Source organism: Hemibagrus wyckioides, linkage group LG09 (genome assembly GCF_019097595.1).
Source record: "Hemibagrus wyckioides isolate EC202008001 linkage group LG09, SWU_Hwy_1.0, whole genome shotgun sequence".
In the NCBI taxonomy this organism is placed as follows: Eukaryota; Metazoa; Chordata; class Actinopteri; order Siluriformes; family Bagridae; genus Hemibagrus; species Hemibagrus wyckioides.
Window position 1 is genome coordinate 10157596 of NC_080718.1, and position 17419 is coordinate 10175014.

Sequence of the window (17419 nt, forward strand, 5' to 3'; positions counted from 1 at the left end):
GAAATCCAAAATAAAAGGTACATACCATGTGATTGTCTCAATGTCTGTGTCTGAACTCAGGCAGAAAATCTATATTACGTATATTATATTATTATTATTATTATTATTATTATTATATTATATTATGTATTTATTCTGCATAACACACTTTGACAGCTCTCCTTTAGGAAAACATAAATATATTTTACTAAAACAACATGGAAATGATTTTATTTACTTTAGAATCTTGCCAAAGGTTTATGCAAAGATTGTGTTGGGTAAGGAATCAATTTGATCAAACTTAGCAGAGCAAACAGTCAGTATGCTCTGTGTTTTTTTTTTTGAGTTCTTCTCGTACTTTCGTGTCGATGGGACGTGTCTGACCTGATTAATGACAGCCAAAGAACTTGATCATTAAGGAAGATTGATATGTATACAAGAAATGTGTGCCTAAGCCTCTTCAATTAGTCAAACAAACACCAGATCCAAGCAGCCACATGCCTCTGAACAGGAGGTTCCCGGCAGAAATAAAGACTTTATACAAGGAGAATGGGCTGTAGTACAGAATGGGATTATCTAACAGCTTAGATATACACTGCATAGTGGCGCTTTGCATTGGTGTAAAATGCAACTTCCTAATATTATTTGTTTTCTGTGTGTTTGCAGAAGGACAACTTCCTCCACTTTGTAGAAGAACAAAGCCAGAGCAGAGAGGCAGGTATTGAACCAGCATTGAACCATCTGGTGATTCAAATAAAAAGCCCAGGCCGAGAAACGATCTTGAATGCTTTAGGTATACAGTATACACTGTGGTCAGGGCATGCATGAAGCTAATATGTAATGGTAGAGGAGGTGTGAGCCATCTTATCAGTGTGCCCTGGTTGTCTGTTTCCTGCTTGGTTAGATTAATAAAGGAAGCAAATACAGCTTTTTACTAAGAATTTTGATCAGCTCTACAGGAGAGACTCTCAAGAGAGTTAATGGAATTATTATGGACATTATTAAATGTGTATTATCTTAAATGTAGTGTGTACATTTTGTTTCTTTACTTTTTCCTATTAGAATAACATTTTCCTATGAATAATATCCTTCCTTATCTTCAGCAATAATCATATTTCATAAATATTTAAACACATCATTATTTTATGTTGTTATAATAATAATAATAATAATAATAATAATAATAATAATAATAATAATAATAATAATAATAATAATAATAATATCATGTTCATTATATTTATTATTTATCATATTCCATTTGATAGGCACTACACTTTAATAGATTAAGCATTTTATTAATTTTAATACAATATCTCTATCAATAAGTTCTCTTTGGGACAAAGGCCCAACTATGTGGATTGACAATGAAATAAAACAATAGCTTGAGGTTTGCTTACACTTGAATCCAAAGTGTTTGTCTGGGTCATATCCAAAATCTCTGCACAATTTGCTGCACAGTTTGTACTGCTGGAGTGATGAATTTGAAAGCAGTACAGTGCTCAATATATCATGGCACACCTACATGACGTTGTAATAACAAAAAAAGTTCATTCCAAAAACTATAACACGTCCTTGGTAGTCCAGAGGCAGGATCCTGCGCTCTCCCTGCCATGACCCAGCCAGTGAGGGGTTAACTCTCAGTGCTGATCTCAAACCCAGATAAAATGTGAGGGAAGGGCATCTGAGGTAAAAACCTGTGCCAAATCAAAATATGCAGATCAGATGATTTACTGTGGTGACCCCCAAACAGGAACGTAGCCAAAGGACAACAGCGTAATATGAACTAAATTCCTAAATAAGAACTATAATGAAAACTAAAAATAAGAACATATATAGAACAACTAGATTAACAAGCTACTCAGCAGACATTATAAACAAGTGCATTCATAAGACACAACTCACAATGAGCATGCACATGTTGATGATCATATCAATGTTTTCAAAAACATATTTTCCTGTCTAGAATAAAACACTGAAACTAGACTTTTAAAAATTCTCCACCATTTACCATTTTCTTTTCAATGCCTTCCTTTTCGATGTCCCAACATTTCATTATTTTTATGTAGAAAAAACATATTTTCTGTACTATCTGAAGTCAATGACAACAATCTGTTGGCAAGTTGAGTAAACCACACAAGCTGTGATGGGGCAGATTTTAGAAAAACTGCCCCCTGTTTTCATGTGTGAGATATGTGCCATGTCTTTTAACATACCACACATTCACTGCATAAAATACAAAAGGATCAGATTTAACAAAAATAATAATAAATAAAATACAGAATGTTTTCAGAATTTCAGTATCAGTTTTCATGCAGAGGTACTGAATAACTCTACAAAGACTAAAAGTCTAACAGGAATGTATGAAAGCACTGTAAGTTGTGGTGTAGTTTATTTGTTGTCTAATTTAATTAATTAGATTAATTTGTTAATTTTAATCTTAATTTAAATTCAATCTTAATTTGTTGTTTAATTATGTAGCTTAAAAGTAAATGAAAAAACATTTTTTTATAATATTGTCTCTATATTTTTGTGCTTTAAGTTATGCAAGTTAAATTTAAGTTACCAAATGTAAGTAATTTAAGTCAGCTTTGTGTGTGTATTTCATCTATCTACTTTTTCTTTAATCCTCTGCTTTGCGCTTTACCTAGCAAGCTAATGAAAACCAACTAGCTCGTAAATAATCTCAAGTTATTATATGTTTCATCTTTCTCCAGTGTCTTTTCATATGGAAGCCAGCTGGTGAGTTACTAACCTGACCTAAAACTGACCTAAATTATTCACATAGTACTAGATAATTAAGGTTCACATCCATGCATCCATTTATACAGTCCATTTGACTAAAGACGTTTTGTAATACTGAAGAGACTGCTCGTGAATAGAAGATTGCAAAAGTGATCTATTTCCAACATTGTATGGTGAGGCAATCCAAGACCAAACCTCAGTCATGGGAACATTAAGGGTAACTAGTGAATAATACAATAGTATGTAGCTGAAAATTTCAATTTCTAGTCAAACAATGAAGGTGGTGTGTGCCATCATGGTAGGAGGCCTTTAGTGCTCAGCACTATTTCTGGAATAAAGAGAAATACATTGTCCAAAAACATGATTTCAATGTGATTAACCAATCCTGCTTGGAATGAAGACTCCCAAGCAACATTTACTTCTGTCACCCGAATGAGGATGGGTTCCCTTCTGAGCCTGGTTCCTCTCAAGGTTTCTTCCTCACATCATCTCAGGGAGTTTGTCCTCGCCATCATTGCCTCAGGCTTGCTCATTAGGGATAAATGTTAGGAATAAATAGTAACTTTAATTTTAAACTTTAGCATTTTTCTATACTGCTGTAAAGCTGCTTTGAGACAATGTCTATTGTTAAAACTGCTATACAAATAAATTGATTTGAACTGAAAAGGAGTTATAAGCATTCACACTGTCAAAGGAAAAATCCAGTTTTAGCTGTCTACTCTCAGGACTATACGGAAGTTTATAAATGCTATAAATTCTGCTTTATATCACACTGACATGCCTGGCAATGACATGTATATAGGAACCGTGTTAAATACTTCAGGCTTTGGAGGGCCAGGTGTTATTTCTCAGTTTTACTTCCCAATTACAGACTGTACAAAGTCTCATATATTTGACATTCAACTGGACAAATATGCCCTAGACAAATATGACTAGATAATAATCAATAATATTAAAGATGGCAAAGAACTCTAAGATCCATTCAAGCAAAATCATGAACAAATCAAAGAGAATACAGGGAAAGCAGTAGTACATAGACAAAGCAGTAATTGTTTTGCATGTGTTTATGGACTAAACCATTAGAACCAAATCCACAAGAAGCACACAAATGAATATACACACAAAAAAGCCAGTTTAATACACAAAGCCTGCCTAAAGTTAGATCTGGAAATACTTTTCCCAAGCAACTACAATTACACATCCCAGGGTTTGAGAAAAAGCTGTACCAAGCGCTAAAGAAACCAATGATGGCCTGAATTTGGCTAAAATCTCACACAACAATCCATTCTCCTCATAAGTAAAGGCCAGAATAATCAAGTCTGACTCCAAAAGACATACCAAGCAGAACATGAAAGCAGTTCTAACGTTACTTCTCATGAAACACAAAGCTTGTTGTGTGACCAAGACTTCAGATAGCACAAAGCTTCGTCAATGTCTTGGTTATCCATTTGCGTGAAAACCCAAAGGGACGGTGTAGACGGGTGCAGGAAGTGAAATCAGAGCTGTTAAAATGTTCACTTGAATGTTGTAGTGAGAGCTGATGTTGTTTTGGTTGCTTGAGTGAATTCATCTGTGGAGAAAGACTTGATTCGCTTGATGGAGACAAGGGAAGAGTAAATGTTTATTGCACAAGTATGAAAACTTGTAGAAGGAAAGATGATCACTGAAATATCTCAACTTTCACACTCCAGAAGGCAGCGGTCAAGAAAACTTGGAGCATGTCCTGGAACAGCATGTGTCCAACAGAAGGACTACTTCCTGTCAAGTTCATGTCTTGATATGAACCATTTTGGTCTTTTCAACAATACAGTACTTGTTCCAGGCACAGGTCATCCCAGAGTCATTACACTGAGCGGAAGCATAACATGCTTTCCAAATAATAAGAACCATTGCTTATTTTTACTGGTCTTCAATGAATCCTTACAGGCATTTCATGTTACATAGTCAGTACTATCAACCAGAATGTTGAGAATGAACAGGGGTCCCCAACCACCAGGCTGTGGACCGGTACCAGGTCATGGATTATTTGGTACCAGGCCGCAAAGCAAGAATAATTATATGCACATACTTACATATATAATTTCAAATTATATGTATTATATTTTGAAAAATTCACAGGTTTTTCCATACATCAGTAAGTCTGCAAGCTAACCCATGCTGAAATGACCCAAGAGCAACTGTCACTAGAGACCCCCCACTCCCCTCTGAAAATTCGTCCGGTATCGTCTGGTAAATATAATTAGATTTGACCTTTCGGTTGGTGCCTGATTGAACCCTGCATAGAATATTACAGGAAAATTTATGCAAATGGTTTCAGACCGATGTACTACATAATATGATTAAGCAATTAACATCAGATCATAATCAGCAGCATGTTCATGTAATTATGAGGAGAGATCTTTGCAGGTTTGAATGCAGCTGCATAATTGGGGCACATATGGCAGGAGTTTCAGTCAAATTCTGCTCAACCAGCAGTAAGCCTTGTCTTTTAGTGCGATATGTGAGGAAATGCAGAAATGCAGCTGTTCTTTATGTGATAAATAATGAGTTAGACAGAACTTTTCACCACCATAACCAAAATACCAACAAAGGAGATATCTTCTAAATAAATGGTGTCCATCAGTCAGTAATATTTCAGAAACTGTTCCAAGACACATTAACTTGTTCTAGCAGCTCTTCTTTTAACCCAACACCTTACTAAGATGTTTTATGTTGGTTTGTCCTAAACCCAACACTGTTTGTGACACCAGTTGTCTGGCTGTCTTTCAATCTATCTACACTGTACTAATCATGTTACTCTAAATTCTCCTGGGGTGACAGTAGTATGTTTGTAAGCCCCTGAAGTCCTATAATCTAAGGCCATTCATTTATTTATTATTATTATTATTTATTCTTTGTTCTGCTGGGAAGGGCATCCAGCGTTAAAAAAAAAAAAAAAAAAAAAAAAAAGAAGACCTGTGCCAAAATCAAATATATCGACCAGATGATCTGCTGTGGCAAACCTGAACTGGGAGCAGCTGAAACTACGAACAGCTAAGAACAACAGCTAAGAACAACAACATCCTCTGTTCTGTTGATTAACATCAATAACCTAGTCTCTGATTTCTGGTGCTGTCTCCTTCCCAGGTTAGCACCACACACGCACTCAGCCATCCACATGATGTAAAAGACAACGTGATTCATCAGACCAGGTGCCATGACAGGTGCCATTGTAATGAGACAATCAGTGTTACTCACTTCACCTGTCAGTGGATTTAATGTGCTGGCTGATTGGTATATATTTTGTCTGGACAGACAGATAGATAGATAGATAGATAGATAGATAGATAGATAGATAGATAGATAGATAGATAGATAGATAGATAGATAGATAGATAGATAGATAGATAGATAGATAGATAGATAGATAGATAGATAGATTCTATACACCTAGAAAAGTGTACATTCCGCAAACACATTAAAAGCAAGAACCAAAGTTTTCATACTACTATTGCTGTAATATGAGCCATTTATCCACTGCAAAGTAAAGTACAAACAGAAGATACAGTGATGTGAATAAACAATATGTAGGCGTGGGAGCTGAAACAGGTTTGTGTTTGGAAAAGCCACTTGTGCAACTGCAGCCAGCCTATACATGTCCAAGATTATGAAAGTCTTTCCTCTAAACTTGTGTGCATACCTATTCAATCATCCAGGAACTGTTGATACTTGGGATAAAGGCAGCTTTAGGAAAGCAGACACAATACAGGAAATCAACAGAGATGCACAATGACACAGACATTACTAATCATTTAACTCTTAAATCTCTCTCTCTTCTTAACTCAGCTCAGCCAAATGCAGCAAGTGAAATACCCAGAGACTTACACGTGTACAAACAGGAACAGGGTAAAGTAGCAGAAAGGGAAGGGAAGAACAGAACACTAGGTTACCTACGAAAAGGGTATCATTTGTAGGATTATAAAGATTCTGACAACTGAAAACATAACTCCACCTGTCCTGACAGACACGCCTTCTATTCAGACCTCACCTGCGTAATTGTAACACAATACTATCAACCGTCATACCTGACGTTGGACCTTAGCACTCACAAGCTAGAAAGGACTATGAACTGTGGAGAGTCTCTAACAGAGTTGAATTTCTAAAAGATTATAGTTTATAAAAGATTTGGATCAAGGTAAGGAAATATGCTTTTACTCTTAATACAATCAGGGGCTGCTATTTTACTTACACACTTATGTAAGCTTGAACTAAATGGTTTGCATAAAGAACAGAGTTGTATAAATGTTTTTTGATGGGTTTATATCTATATCTGCAATGAAAATAACAGTTGACTTGGATACAGTGGGTAGAACAGGCATTTGTCAAAGACACTTCATAAACAATAGACTATATTTAAAATAACACAGAATTCATAATTCTTTTCAAAATAAAAAAAGGACTGATATAGGCTAGCTATAATAATAACAGGATTCTCCAATTTCCAGAACTTCAGAGGTGAAGAAGCAATCATTTAATCCAAAATGCCTCAAGTATGTGCCTCATCCTGGTAAACTGACAATCACGTGCGAGTAGGTGTTGGGGCAAGGATCCAGCTCACGAAACCCTCTCAAAATGAGGGTCAGCCCGAGTTATCTGCTGTAAACAGTGACTAGGGCTGACTAAGGCTCATGTTGCTAATTTATAAAGAAAAAAAACCCCCGCAGCTCTGAAATTGCATAATATAAACCAGTATTTCTTAAAACTGAATAATGAGAGACTACAGGAAAGAAGTGGACGAGCGGGAACAGGAGGTGTATTTTCATAGGGGTTGTGAGGTGTCTTGGCAAAGGTTTGTTGGTTCAGGCCCACATTAATTTTGTCTTGGCAGATGAACTCACTAAAGCTTCCTTAAAATGGGCCACTCCTCTCCCTCCCTCATTCTTACATGGTTAAAAAGGAATGCTGTTATGTCCACGTTCCCTCATCTCCTGCTGCTACTAAAGTGACGATAAAACCTTTATTGGCCAAGCAAACATGTTTTCTGTAGTACTATACACATTTATGCAGTGAGTGTTTTAAGTCACGAGAACGGATCTGAAGTGTGTGAATCTGCAGGAGGTCTTTTAGTGCATAAAATCTCAAGTCCACAGGACTGTTGACTGGCCAACCAGTGCAATGTATTTGCCTGTGACTGAAATGAAGAGTCTTACTTTTCGTAGCTTCCAGAACAAAAGATTTCAGCAGCAATTTCTGTATAAGGGAATTGATTCATATTGTGAATGATTTGATCCAAAGGTCAGAAAAGTAGCATCTGTTACAGATAAGGATGTGTAATTGCATTCACACACATCATATTTAAATGATTTGAAAGGCTTCAAAAAAAGTGACGATTAAGAGTAACTGGAGCTGATTATCAAAATTTATGGATAATGCACACATCACTGACTGATTTATTTCCCTATTCTAGAACTGGATAAATGTGTTCACATGTTTAGAACAATGGCTACTGTCCTATCAAATCTCATGACCATGTTTAATGCATAGCTCTTTGCCAGATTTTGAAGAACAGCAATGATATCTTTATGAGAATAATTGGCCATCATTTGGTAAATGTGCCTAGGTTCACTGACATGACTATGCTGAATTTGTCTTTGTTTTACTCATTTTGTCTTTTAGAATAAAGTGTCCCAGGATGTGCTATCCATAAAGATCCCTTACGTCGACTGTTTTAGCATTTGACCAAATTCAGCAGGATGCCCCTAAGAACAACATTACAAGGTAAGCCTCCTTCAGGGAGGTGGCCAAGGAGGTCGTCAAAGCGGAAAGTTCTGTCCGTCAACATGATCAGTCTTCCACTGGCAGATTTCCGACACCTCACCCACGTTGACTCGGATGCAAACAGGGACAGCTTTGGAGACCTCTCATTCCTGAAGCAGGGACACAGGCTGCTGCAAAGTTCTCAGAGTGAGCAGAACCTGCTCCAGGCCTGTATGCCTCCTCCAAAACCCCCTCGCCTCAACCTAAATGAAGCAGAGCCAGGCCAAGAAAGTGATGACTGGGAGTTCCACTACCAGCCTTCGACCGAACGACGTAAAAAATGTAATTCTCTGCCACTTCTGGACACCGAGGACGTGGAGGAAGAAGCTTACGAACTGAATCAAGAAAAGACCTGTATCAGTAAAAGCCCTGGCTGGGGAAGCCTCAGTTCAGGTAAAGATTCAACACAGACTACCCCTGAGGAATTCCAGCCAGACGAATTTGACACAACTTTCACTTTTAATCTAGACCTGGGGCCCTCTATATTGGATGATGTACTGCAGGTTATGAACAAACTCCACCAGTAAAGGAAAAACTGTGCCATGTGATGCGTTATGTATTAATGGAAACCCGATGTGTAGACTTCCTGACCTTACTGGAAGAATACCAGATACTGACTGGTGAGGACATCTATAATTTGGACAATAATAAACAAAGCTTGTTATTCACGTTGTGGTTCAGATAGAATTTGACCACAGGCAGGATAATCGAGATTATTAACGAACAAATGTTAAACATAATAAACAGGGGGCTGCTAACATGATGTATATGTTTTAATATTAATATTTCTGATCTTTTTGCACTGATAAGTATCAATCTTGTAAAAAAAAAAATAAAAAATACATAGTTAATAGTATGATTTTAAAAAAAACAACAACTTTGATTTCAGGACATTTAATTTAATGTATAATATAATATAATTGCTCTAGAATACTGTTATGCATCAAGCAACTTAACACTTATATATTCTAATTATTATTATATATAAATATTATATTACAATTATAATAGGTATAAAGCATGAGACATCCTCACTCTGTATTTCCACAATAAGACTGAACCAGTTTTAGGCAAGTTTTCCTCCATATCTTCATTTGATTATCTAAGGTAAAAGACTTTACTAAAGATCTTTAGCAAATGTTGTTTGTGTTATGAAACAATAACAAAATTATGTAGGTTATTGTGTTTCAGTGTTTTAGAGATGTAGTCCTAGTAATCCCACCAAAAACAATAGCACAGACTGCACTATAATCTCTCAGCAATGGGAAATGGCATCCATGTGATCCAGAATTAAAGCTGTATCACCTTAAACACAGCAGAAATCTCAAGTGTTGTTATTTCTTTTTATGTAGTTTGCTCTTTTTGTGGCTAACACATTTAACAAGTAGCCTGGATAAACAAAATGAAGTGCAACACTCCTCATTTTCTTAGTTTGATTGATCCTGGGGGCAACAGTGCAACAAAACTGTTGGTCGGATTGTACTTTCTGTCACATCCATAAAATATATCAGTAACTCTATCCTAACACTAGACAAGGTGCTTCATTGTTGGATGTTTGCTTCACCTGTACAGCTGGAGATATGGAAATGAGATAAACCACTTTTAATTGCTGTAAGCATTATTTTTTCTTAAGAACACTCTGATCTTTACATCCTGATATCACTCATAAAAGTTTTATATTTGTTAACTCAAATCTCTGTATTAATAATTAATAAATGTCTCTGGGAATCTGTGGTCTATAATTACAGATTGTGTACACCGGCAGTACATGCAGAGGCAGGCTACAAATAGATAGGAGTCACAGAGACGTTTATTAATATACAGTTTTAAATGAATAAATATGAAAACCTATCAAGAACCATCAAAATGTGATGATCTGCACTTCCTTTAAGAAAAAAAAAACCCTTACAGTAAATACAGCGATGTCTATTTGTTCCTAAAATAAATTTCTACAATGATACTCCAGCTTCCTCAATCAAAACCTTCACTTACAATAGCTGATAAACCGCAGTTGCGTACGAATATCTGTTATTAGCGCAAATTTTAGAAGCCCCCATTCTCTCAAAAGCAGTGTGCTGGAGTCTATTTGTGGCATTAGTGACAAGTATGGAGGATTTCAATGAATTTCCATTGGCCTGTTTTGTATACGAGGGAATTAGTGGTGAGGGGAAAAAAACTACTAAAGCTCCTTACAAAATAGTAAAGAAGGAAATAGTAGGGGTGTAATGCCACCTCACTTTGTGTATTTGTTTAGTGCTTCAAATATCTGTAGCTGTAGCCAGATATAAAGTTGTCTTTAAATTTGCATCATTTTGTATAATGCTTCTGGAGGCACCAGAAAATGGTATATTATTTAATGTGCTAATTTTGTTAACATTTATATGTTTAGAAAAATTGCTCTTTTACTACTGACACAAAGCCTGTAACTCAAAAGTATTATTATTATTATTATTATTAATGGATTCTAAGACAGTATTGTACAGTATTGTCCTTTAATAGATGCAGCATGGTGAGGGACAGGTAACATTGCCACCTCAGGTCTAGTTCACATTATCTGTGTGGAGTTTTACATGTCCTTCCTGTGTTTCCTCCCTCTTCCCAAAAATATATTAGAAGGTGGATTGACTACCCTATTAAATATGACATAAAACACAAGATGCCCTCATTCTATTTTACACAATAAGACAGAATCAGTTTTAGGCATATTTTCAAGTTTTCCCCGATACCCTGATTTGATTATCTGAGGTAAAAGACTAGCAAATGTCGTGTGTTTTATGAAACAATAACACAATTATCCAGGTTTAACGTGTTTCAGTGTTTGAGAGACGTAGTCCCAGTAATGACACCAAAGACAATAGCACAGACTGCACTATAATCTCATTATTGTGGGTTGTGGATGAGGTGGATTGGCCGCCCTAGGTGAAAATGAGTGTGCAAATGTGGGTGTGCACGATGTCATGTGATGAACCTGAGGTTATTTATAGAAGTTAGTAAGGACCACACAATTGTTATTTAGGCACACAAGGATTAGGACAGTTCTATAAAATCTCAGTGAGCCTCATTATTGTCTTTTAGTAAAGTCGAAGTATTCGCGTAAACTAATCCAAACTGATACAAACATTTTGGACATGCTGATTTTAAAGCCACCAGCAAATTACAGAGTAAGAGCAGGGCACAGCTCATTTCTATGTAGTGACTCCATAAAAACTCTATGAGACTCATGTGCACCAGACAGCTTTGAGTACAGACTTGAGTGAAGACTGAAAAACAACAGTGGAAACTATTTTGACTCCCTAATATGATAATGAACCTATTTAATAATGCAATAACAATAATAATAATAATGAGTAGGTGCTACATTTTCAGTCAGCTGAGGCATTTGTTTAGGGTGTATGGCTACGTGCAGGCAGACCAGCCCATCCTCTGCTTAGCCAGTGCTGTTTCTGTTGTGATAGCTGAATGATTATGATGAAACTAATAATTACTAGTTTTATTATCATAAAAAGAGGGTTTGTGTTTGGCTCGCTTAAATGATCGCTTACATTTTTCATATTCTTTAATAAATGTGATTAATATAGAATGACTGGTTTTCACAAAATGTTCTTGATTTTTTGTCCCTGTCCTGGTGAGCTAGCATGTGGATGAGCTTTTGATAGAGACTTCTTCAAGTCCTTCAGGATAGATGCAGTAAAGTAATAAAAATAAGCTATTCAAACTTCCATATATAAAAGTGCAGTAACGCATGCTAATTTTCTTATTTAATGCCGATCAAGTCAATGTTTACATTAGTTAGTCTTCTTATGAGTAAATTTACACAGAGTCAGGAGCACGAGAAGGATATGGACGTGTTTTTGATTTCAGGAGATTTTCATGAATAACAAATTTGCCGTGTAAACATTCACTAACGATGTACAAATAAATCTGTTCTTATCCAGCTTGATAAATGAGGCCCATTATTGGTATTTATCACACTGTAGTATAAAATATAAAATAAAATAAAACATTTGATGAGTATTTTGATGTAATTGAGTTAGCTGTCTAATCACACACTGTGACTAGTAATTTCTCGCACAGATTTACTAAAAATCAATTTCAAATAAAATCACCTTCCCTGTGTATCACACCTATGAGTGATGTTATTTAATCAAAACCAAACAAATATACAACTGAGATCAAACTGTTTAGATTAACAATGTACTGCATGTTGTATGGTACACTAGATAACAATAGTAAAAGGTTTTCTTGGTGGCATGTAGGCAATAAGTGTTATTGTAATTCATTGTAACCACAGGATAGAGAAGAAAGCACTTCATATAAGAGGAAGTGTTCCTCTTATTCCCTTTTGTAAGGTTTAAGGTTGATGCGCTATGCTTAGAATGACATCTTGGCTTATTAATAAAGGACTCAGAACCCATAAATGTGCATAAAGTGTAACTCATTATGCATTTATAGAGTTGTACTAAATATTGTAAAAGCTTAGAATATGGGAATTGGCTCCAGAAAAATCAGATGTACCAAAGAAATCACACCCATAAAATGCAACAGCACTTCATAGACCAAAATAACTTAATTACTTAAAAAAAACCCTTCATCTGATTGTGAATTTCGTAAAGTCCAAGTGCCCAAAAGTCTCACATGCCTGATGTAAGAAGAAAGGGACAGTCATTAGAAGACAAATTACCTTGGGGCTGCAGAACAAGCCAGACGTCTGCAAGATACCCGAACAACATCTGGTACCATTTTCCTTTCCAAATTCCAGTCTGCTATCACCCTGAATACCAGAAACCTGCCATCTCAGTGAAAAAATATACACTTCTTCCTTTGAATCTGCACAAAACCTTGCCTAAAATATTGTTTTGATAACCGAGACATTCCTTTCCTTGTTGTAACTGCGGCTGGCAGCCTGAAACAATGCTCCTGCAAGCATGCAACATCATTTCACTGTTTTTTTCCCTCTGCGTAAATAATCCCTTCTGAACCTGTGACCATTTAGCGAGAGGTAAGCTATGACAAAAATACGATTCTGATGTACTAACTACCATGTTCCTGATAATGAAGATAACACTAATTTCAACATAACGACAATGATCGCTACATCAGACGAAAAACAAAAAAACACAGCCATAAATTACGTCTTTAACTCATGCTAATATCAACGTCCGAGCTACTACACAAGATGTTTCTCAGAAACCTGATTCCTTTTAGATGACTGTCTAGGAAACGTGGGCCTAACTAGTGCTGCCAAAACTTGTCCCAAAACGGACAAATTTATCAGCAGAATAATGTGCTTCTTTCAGTCATGGCTTATAGATACAGCTGGAAAAAAGGAAAAGTCAGCATAGTAGACACATCTGGTTAATGTTGTGTCTGGTGGGAACTATAGTACGTCTGACAGAAAAGAAAAAAAAGTTCCAAGCTAGAACTTATAGCAGTGATGGACACAACAGTGACATGATTTAGCTGAATGAATTCTTTTAGTGGGATTTTTTGTTTTTCCACAAAATACAGTAAAGATTAAAAGAAACACACTCATTCCAAAAGTATTGACACTAGCAGGCTACTAGAAATTAATAGCTCTCTGTTGAAAGACACAAAACAATGCACACATGGCCAAGAATAAAACTAACCCTGCATTAATACTAGCAAATTTGCCATCTGAAAACATAAAGCTTTGTTCACACATAATACGATTTTATAGCTGCAGGTCTCCAGTCGCTGTACTACAAAGTCATCAGTAGGAGTTCATACTACTGGTTGCCATAGTAATAACGCTGATCATCGGGTGCTGCAACTAGCATCCCATTTGACAACAGTTTTCCTGCATTAAAATTAAGGATTCTGAAAGGAAGTTTGGTGTTTGTGTATAAAATACAGCAGTGTATATCTGCATCATATCATATGATATGAAGGAGAAGCAATGTATGCTCTTAGCCACGGATCACATGCGTCTTCATTCCTATTGGTAATTGCTGTAACAAGTCACTCCATATTTTCATAAAGTTCAGCTTTCCTCAACTTTGTCACGTCGCTGGACACACTCACATCTGGTCACCAGCGGTCTTTGAGGCTCATGTCACTTTAAGTCATTGAAAATTAATGATCTCCGGTTTCTTTGTTGACTCGACTACAAGTCGCTGTAGTGTTGCTCCTCAGAATAAATTATTAGGCACATATGTCAAGTCTAATAGCAACATGTTGACTTCTAATGAAGTAGACGTGGCATATTTTATAAAGCAGTACGTAACCGGCTGTGAAAAGAAAGACTTGTATTGAATCAATCCCTTTTCAACAGTTATAATTAAGAAACTTTAGAAAAACTGGAGGAGGCAACCTCATGTAGCTCTGGGATATCTGAGACATTTGCAAATTAATATTACGTGTTCAAATTAGAAATAACATAACATTCCAATCATATGGAAACCCAGTGGTGCTCTGCTGCCTACATCCATCTACAACAGAGCTAAAACTTTTAATAATAAAAAATAATAAATAGCATGCTACAGTCCACAAATGATTACAAACCTGGTTACCAAATCCAGAAAATAGCAGCAAAAGGGCTAAAGAAATATGCCAAGGTCTTTGTGCACTAATGGGAAATTCATGAGGTTAAAAAAAATACATCTCAAAACCTCTACAATTACAGCTGGCGTGAGGAGGCGAGGGAACACAGGCATTGTGGGATACGCAGCAGCTCCGGCAATCCTCCAAGACTGTCAAGAGTAACCTTGACCCAGATGCTTGACAGCATTAGTAATGTTCACCTCCACAACTGCAGACTAGCATGAAAATTGCAGCATTATAACAATGTTTTCCTTTACTAGAGTCTGGGAACCCAGCAATGATGAGGTAATGGGCTTTCGATATTATCATCATGACAACAATAATGAATATTATTCCAGCAAATCGAATGAAGAAAAATTCCCGAAATAAATTACGTTTTTAATAAAATACTGTGACGCATTCCAAAATGTGGAAATGTAGGATTGTCTGGTTTAATGTATTGGGAACAGGAAGTCATTTCATCACTGCTTTAGCAATATGCAGAGATAAGTCAAGAGGCAAAACTGATGTATAGTCGGAGGAAGGGAAAGTGGAAAAATGTAAATGATGGATAGAGGTACTTTAAGAGCAAGGACCGAAGAGGAATGTTTAGGGTTAACTCTTCCCTTGAGGGGGGTCAGAGTAAAGCAGCCTCTCGTGCCAGTCGTCCATTACATATACAGCTAGCTGGTCCTGTGCTTCTCACGTTCCGCCTGCTGGGTCAGGGTTTAATGAGGGACAGCCCAGGGGGCCGCCAAAACTGCTAGACGTGCACAGAGAGCGCCTTCCAAAGGAAACAAACCCAAACCCCATTTCTCTAAACACATTGTCTGGAAGCCCCACAACCAGCACGCGAGTACGGCAAACATATTTACCCATTGATGCGAATATAGAATGTCAAGCGTTTACATATTTCTCTTCAAAAAGTGGGAACATGTTATTTTGATTGGAGGTTGAACCTGCCGTATGTGCATTTAGATTTTTTTACATGGTAAGCGTCTATGGAGCATATGGAAGCAGAGGTAATATTTCAGGGGGGGAAAGGGGGAGAAACATACGAGAAACTGTTGATAGTTACTATACCTGTGATGAAGTAAACACTCCAGTTCTAGAGTAATCGGGCCCCGGTGGAGCAGCACTCACAGGTTGTCCCTCCAGCCATGAGATTTTTAAAGGGGTTCCAGTCAAACCGCTCTCATTTTTACATGCCAGTTCCTGAATGGGAGTACAAAATGAGTACAAAATGTTAGTCACAGCTTTTTTTTTTACGAGTTTTTAATGATCAGATGTAGTTGGAAGCGGAATAAAATGATAACTATGCAGGGCAGGGATTTTCCAGATCTGGATTCATGTACCCTAACATTTTACAATGAATACAAGTGTATCTTTAAAACTGAAATATGAAATGTAAATATATTGTATATTAGATTTTTTGGTTTGTTTTTTGCTGTTTATTCTATCCTCTTTTCAAATTCCAAAATCTCAAGAATAGATAAAAATAAGAATGCCTAGCATTTTCATTTTTGTAATGAATGAAATAGAAGAAATAGCCTTTATTTGTCACATATACATTACAGCACAGTGAAATTCTTTCCAACCTCATGATTACTGAAGGCCATTGTGTTTGTGATGTTGTAAATTACTATGGGCGTTTCCACACTTCCACACTCAAAGCGGTCTCGGGTCGATATAATGTGTATATGTGAACACTCAATGTTTTCAGATCCCCTGTTGTTAATTCAGCTATACTATTTGTCTTATGCTGTTTATTATTTTCAAACTTCCATAGTCCTTAATTGACCTTTTCATTGTTGTTTTAAATATATGGTAAGCTTTTTTGACATCGTAGCCATTTTCACCTCCAGATATTTAGCAAGAGTTTTGGTAGCATGGAGAATCAAGGATGGAATCATGGAGAACAAGGTTAAAACTTTGATTTAACTTCATGCTATCTTTATTATTTGAATTTGTTTCTTTTTATGCTAATATACAATTATTATCCTTGTTACCTTTTTTCGCATGATATCTTTGATATTTGATCTGATGCATGTTTATTTCAAGTTTGTATTATTTCACAATCCTTTCCTTCACAAGCTCTTAAGATGGTTCTTTTAACGGTGATCTTATTATAAATCTTCAGTGATTGACGTTTCAATAAATGTTGGTTGTGAAAAGTTGAAATGTCATTTTTAATCCATAGAGCTACAACCCCCACCAAAGGACCCACACACGAACCGTACTGAGGTCACTGCAGGAGGATGTCTTAGTACGGTTCAGTTTCTGGTCCTTTTGTGGTTCTTTTGTTTTGTGCGATGTGAACATGAAGAGCCTGCTTTGTGTTTCATTATGCCAGAAGTAC

General features: G+C 36.4%; 2 protein-coding genes across 2 annotated transcripts in view; one reads left to right on the forward strand and one right to left on the reverse strand.

Annotated features, from left to right (window-relative positions):
* The window catches only part of dnajc17 (DnaJ (Hsp40) homolog, subfamily C, member 17), a 54724-nt gene that overhangs the window by 6177 nt on the left and 31128 nt on the right, over window positions 1-17419 (reverse strand). Inside the window, exon 10 of the mRNA XM_058399117.1 lies at window positions 16144-16275. Within this exon, the coding sequence (XP_058255100.1) occupies window positions 16144-16275 (132 nt within the window). The remainder of the gene's footprint in view (window positions 1-16143; window positions 16276-17419) is intronic.
* LOC131359329 (cdc42 effector protein 3) lies at window positions 6650-13895 on the forward strand. Its single transcript, XM_058399118.1, has 2 exons — window positions 6650-6898; window positions 8380-13895. The coding sequence occupies exon 2, from the start codon at window positions 8457-8459 to the stop codon at window positions 9045-9047; it is 591 nt and encodes a 196-aa protein (XP_058255101.1). The 5' UTR covers window positions 6650-6898; window positions 8380-8456; the 3' UTR covers window positions 9048-13895.

What these genes read in the sequence shown, in the direction of transcription:
- LOC131359329 (XM_058399118.1), top strand. Translation starts at nt 8,457, where the DNA reads ATGCCCCTAAGAACAACATTACAAGGTAAGCCTCCTTCAGGGAGGTGG.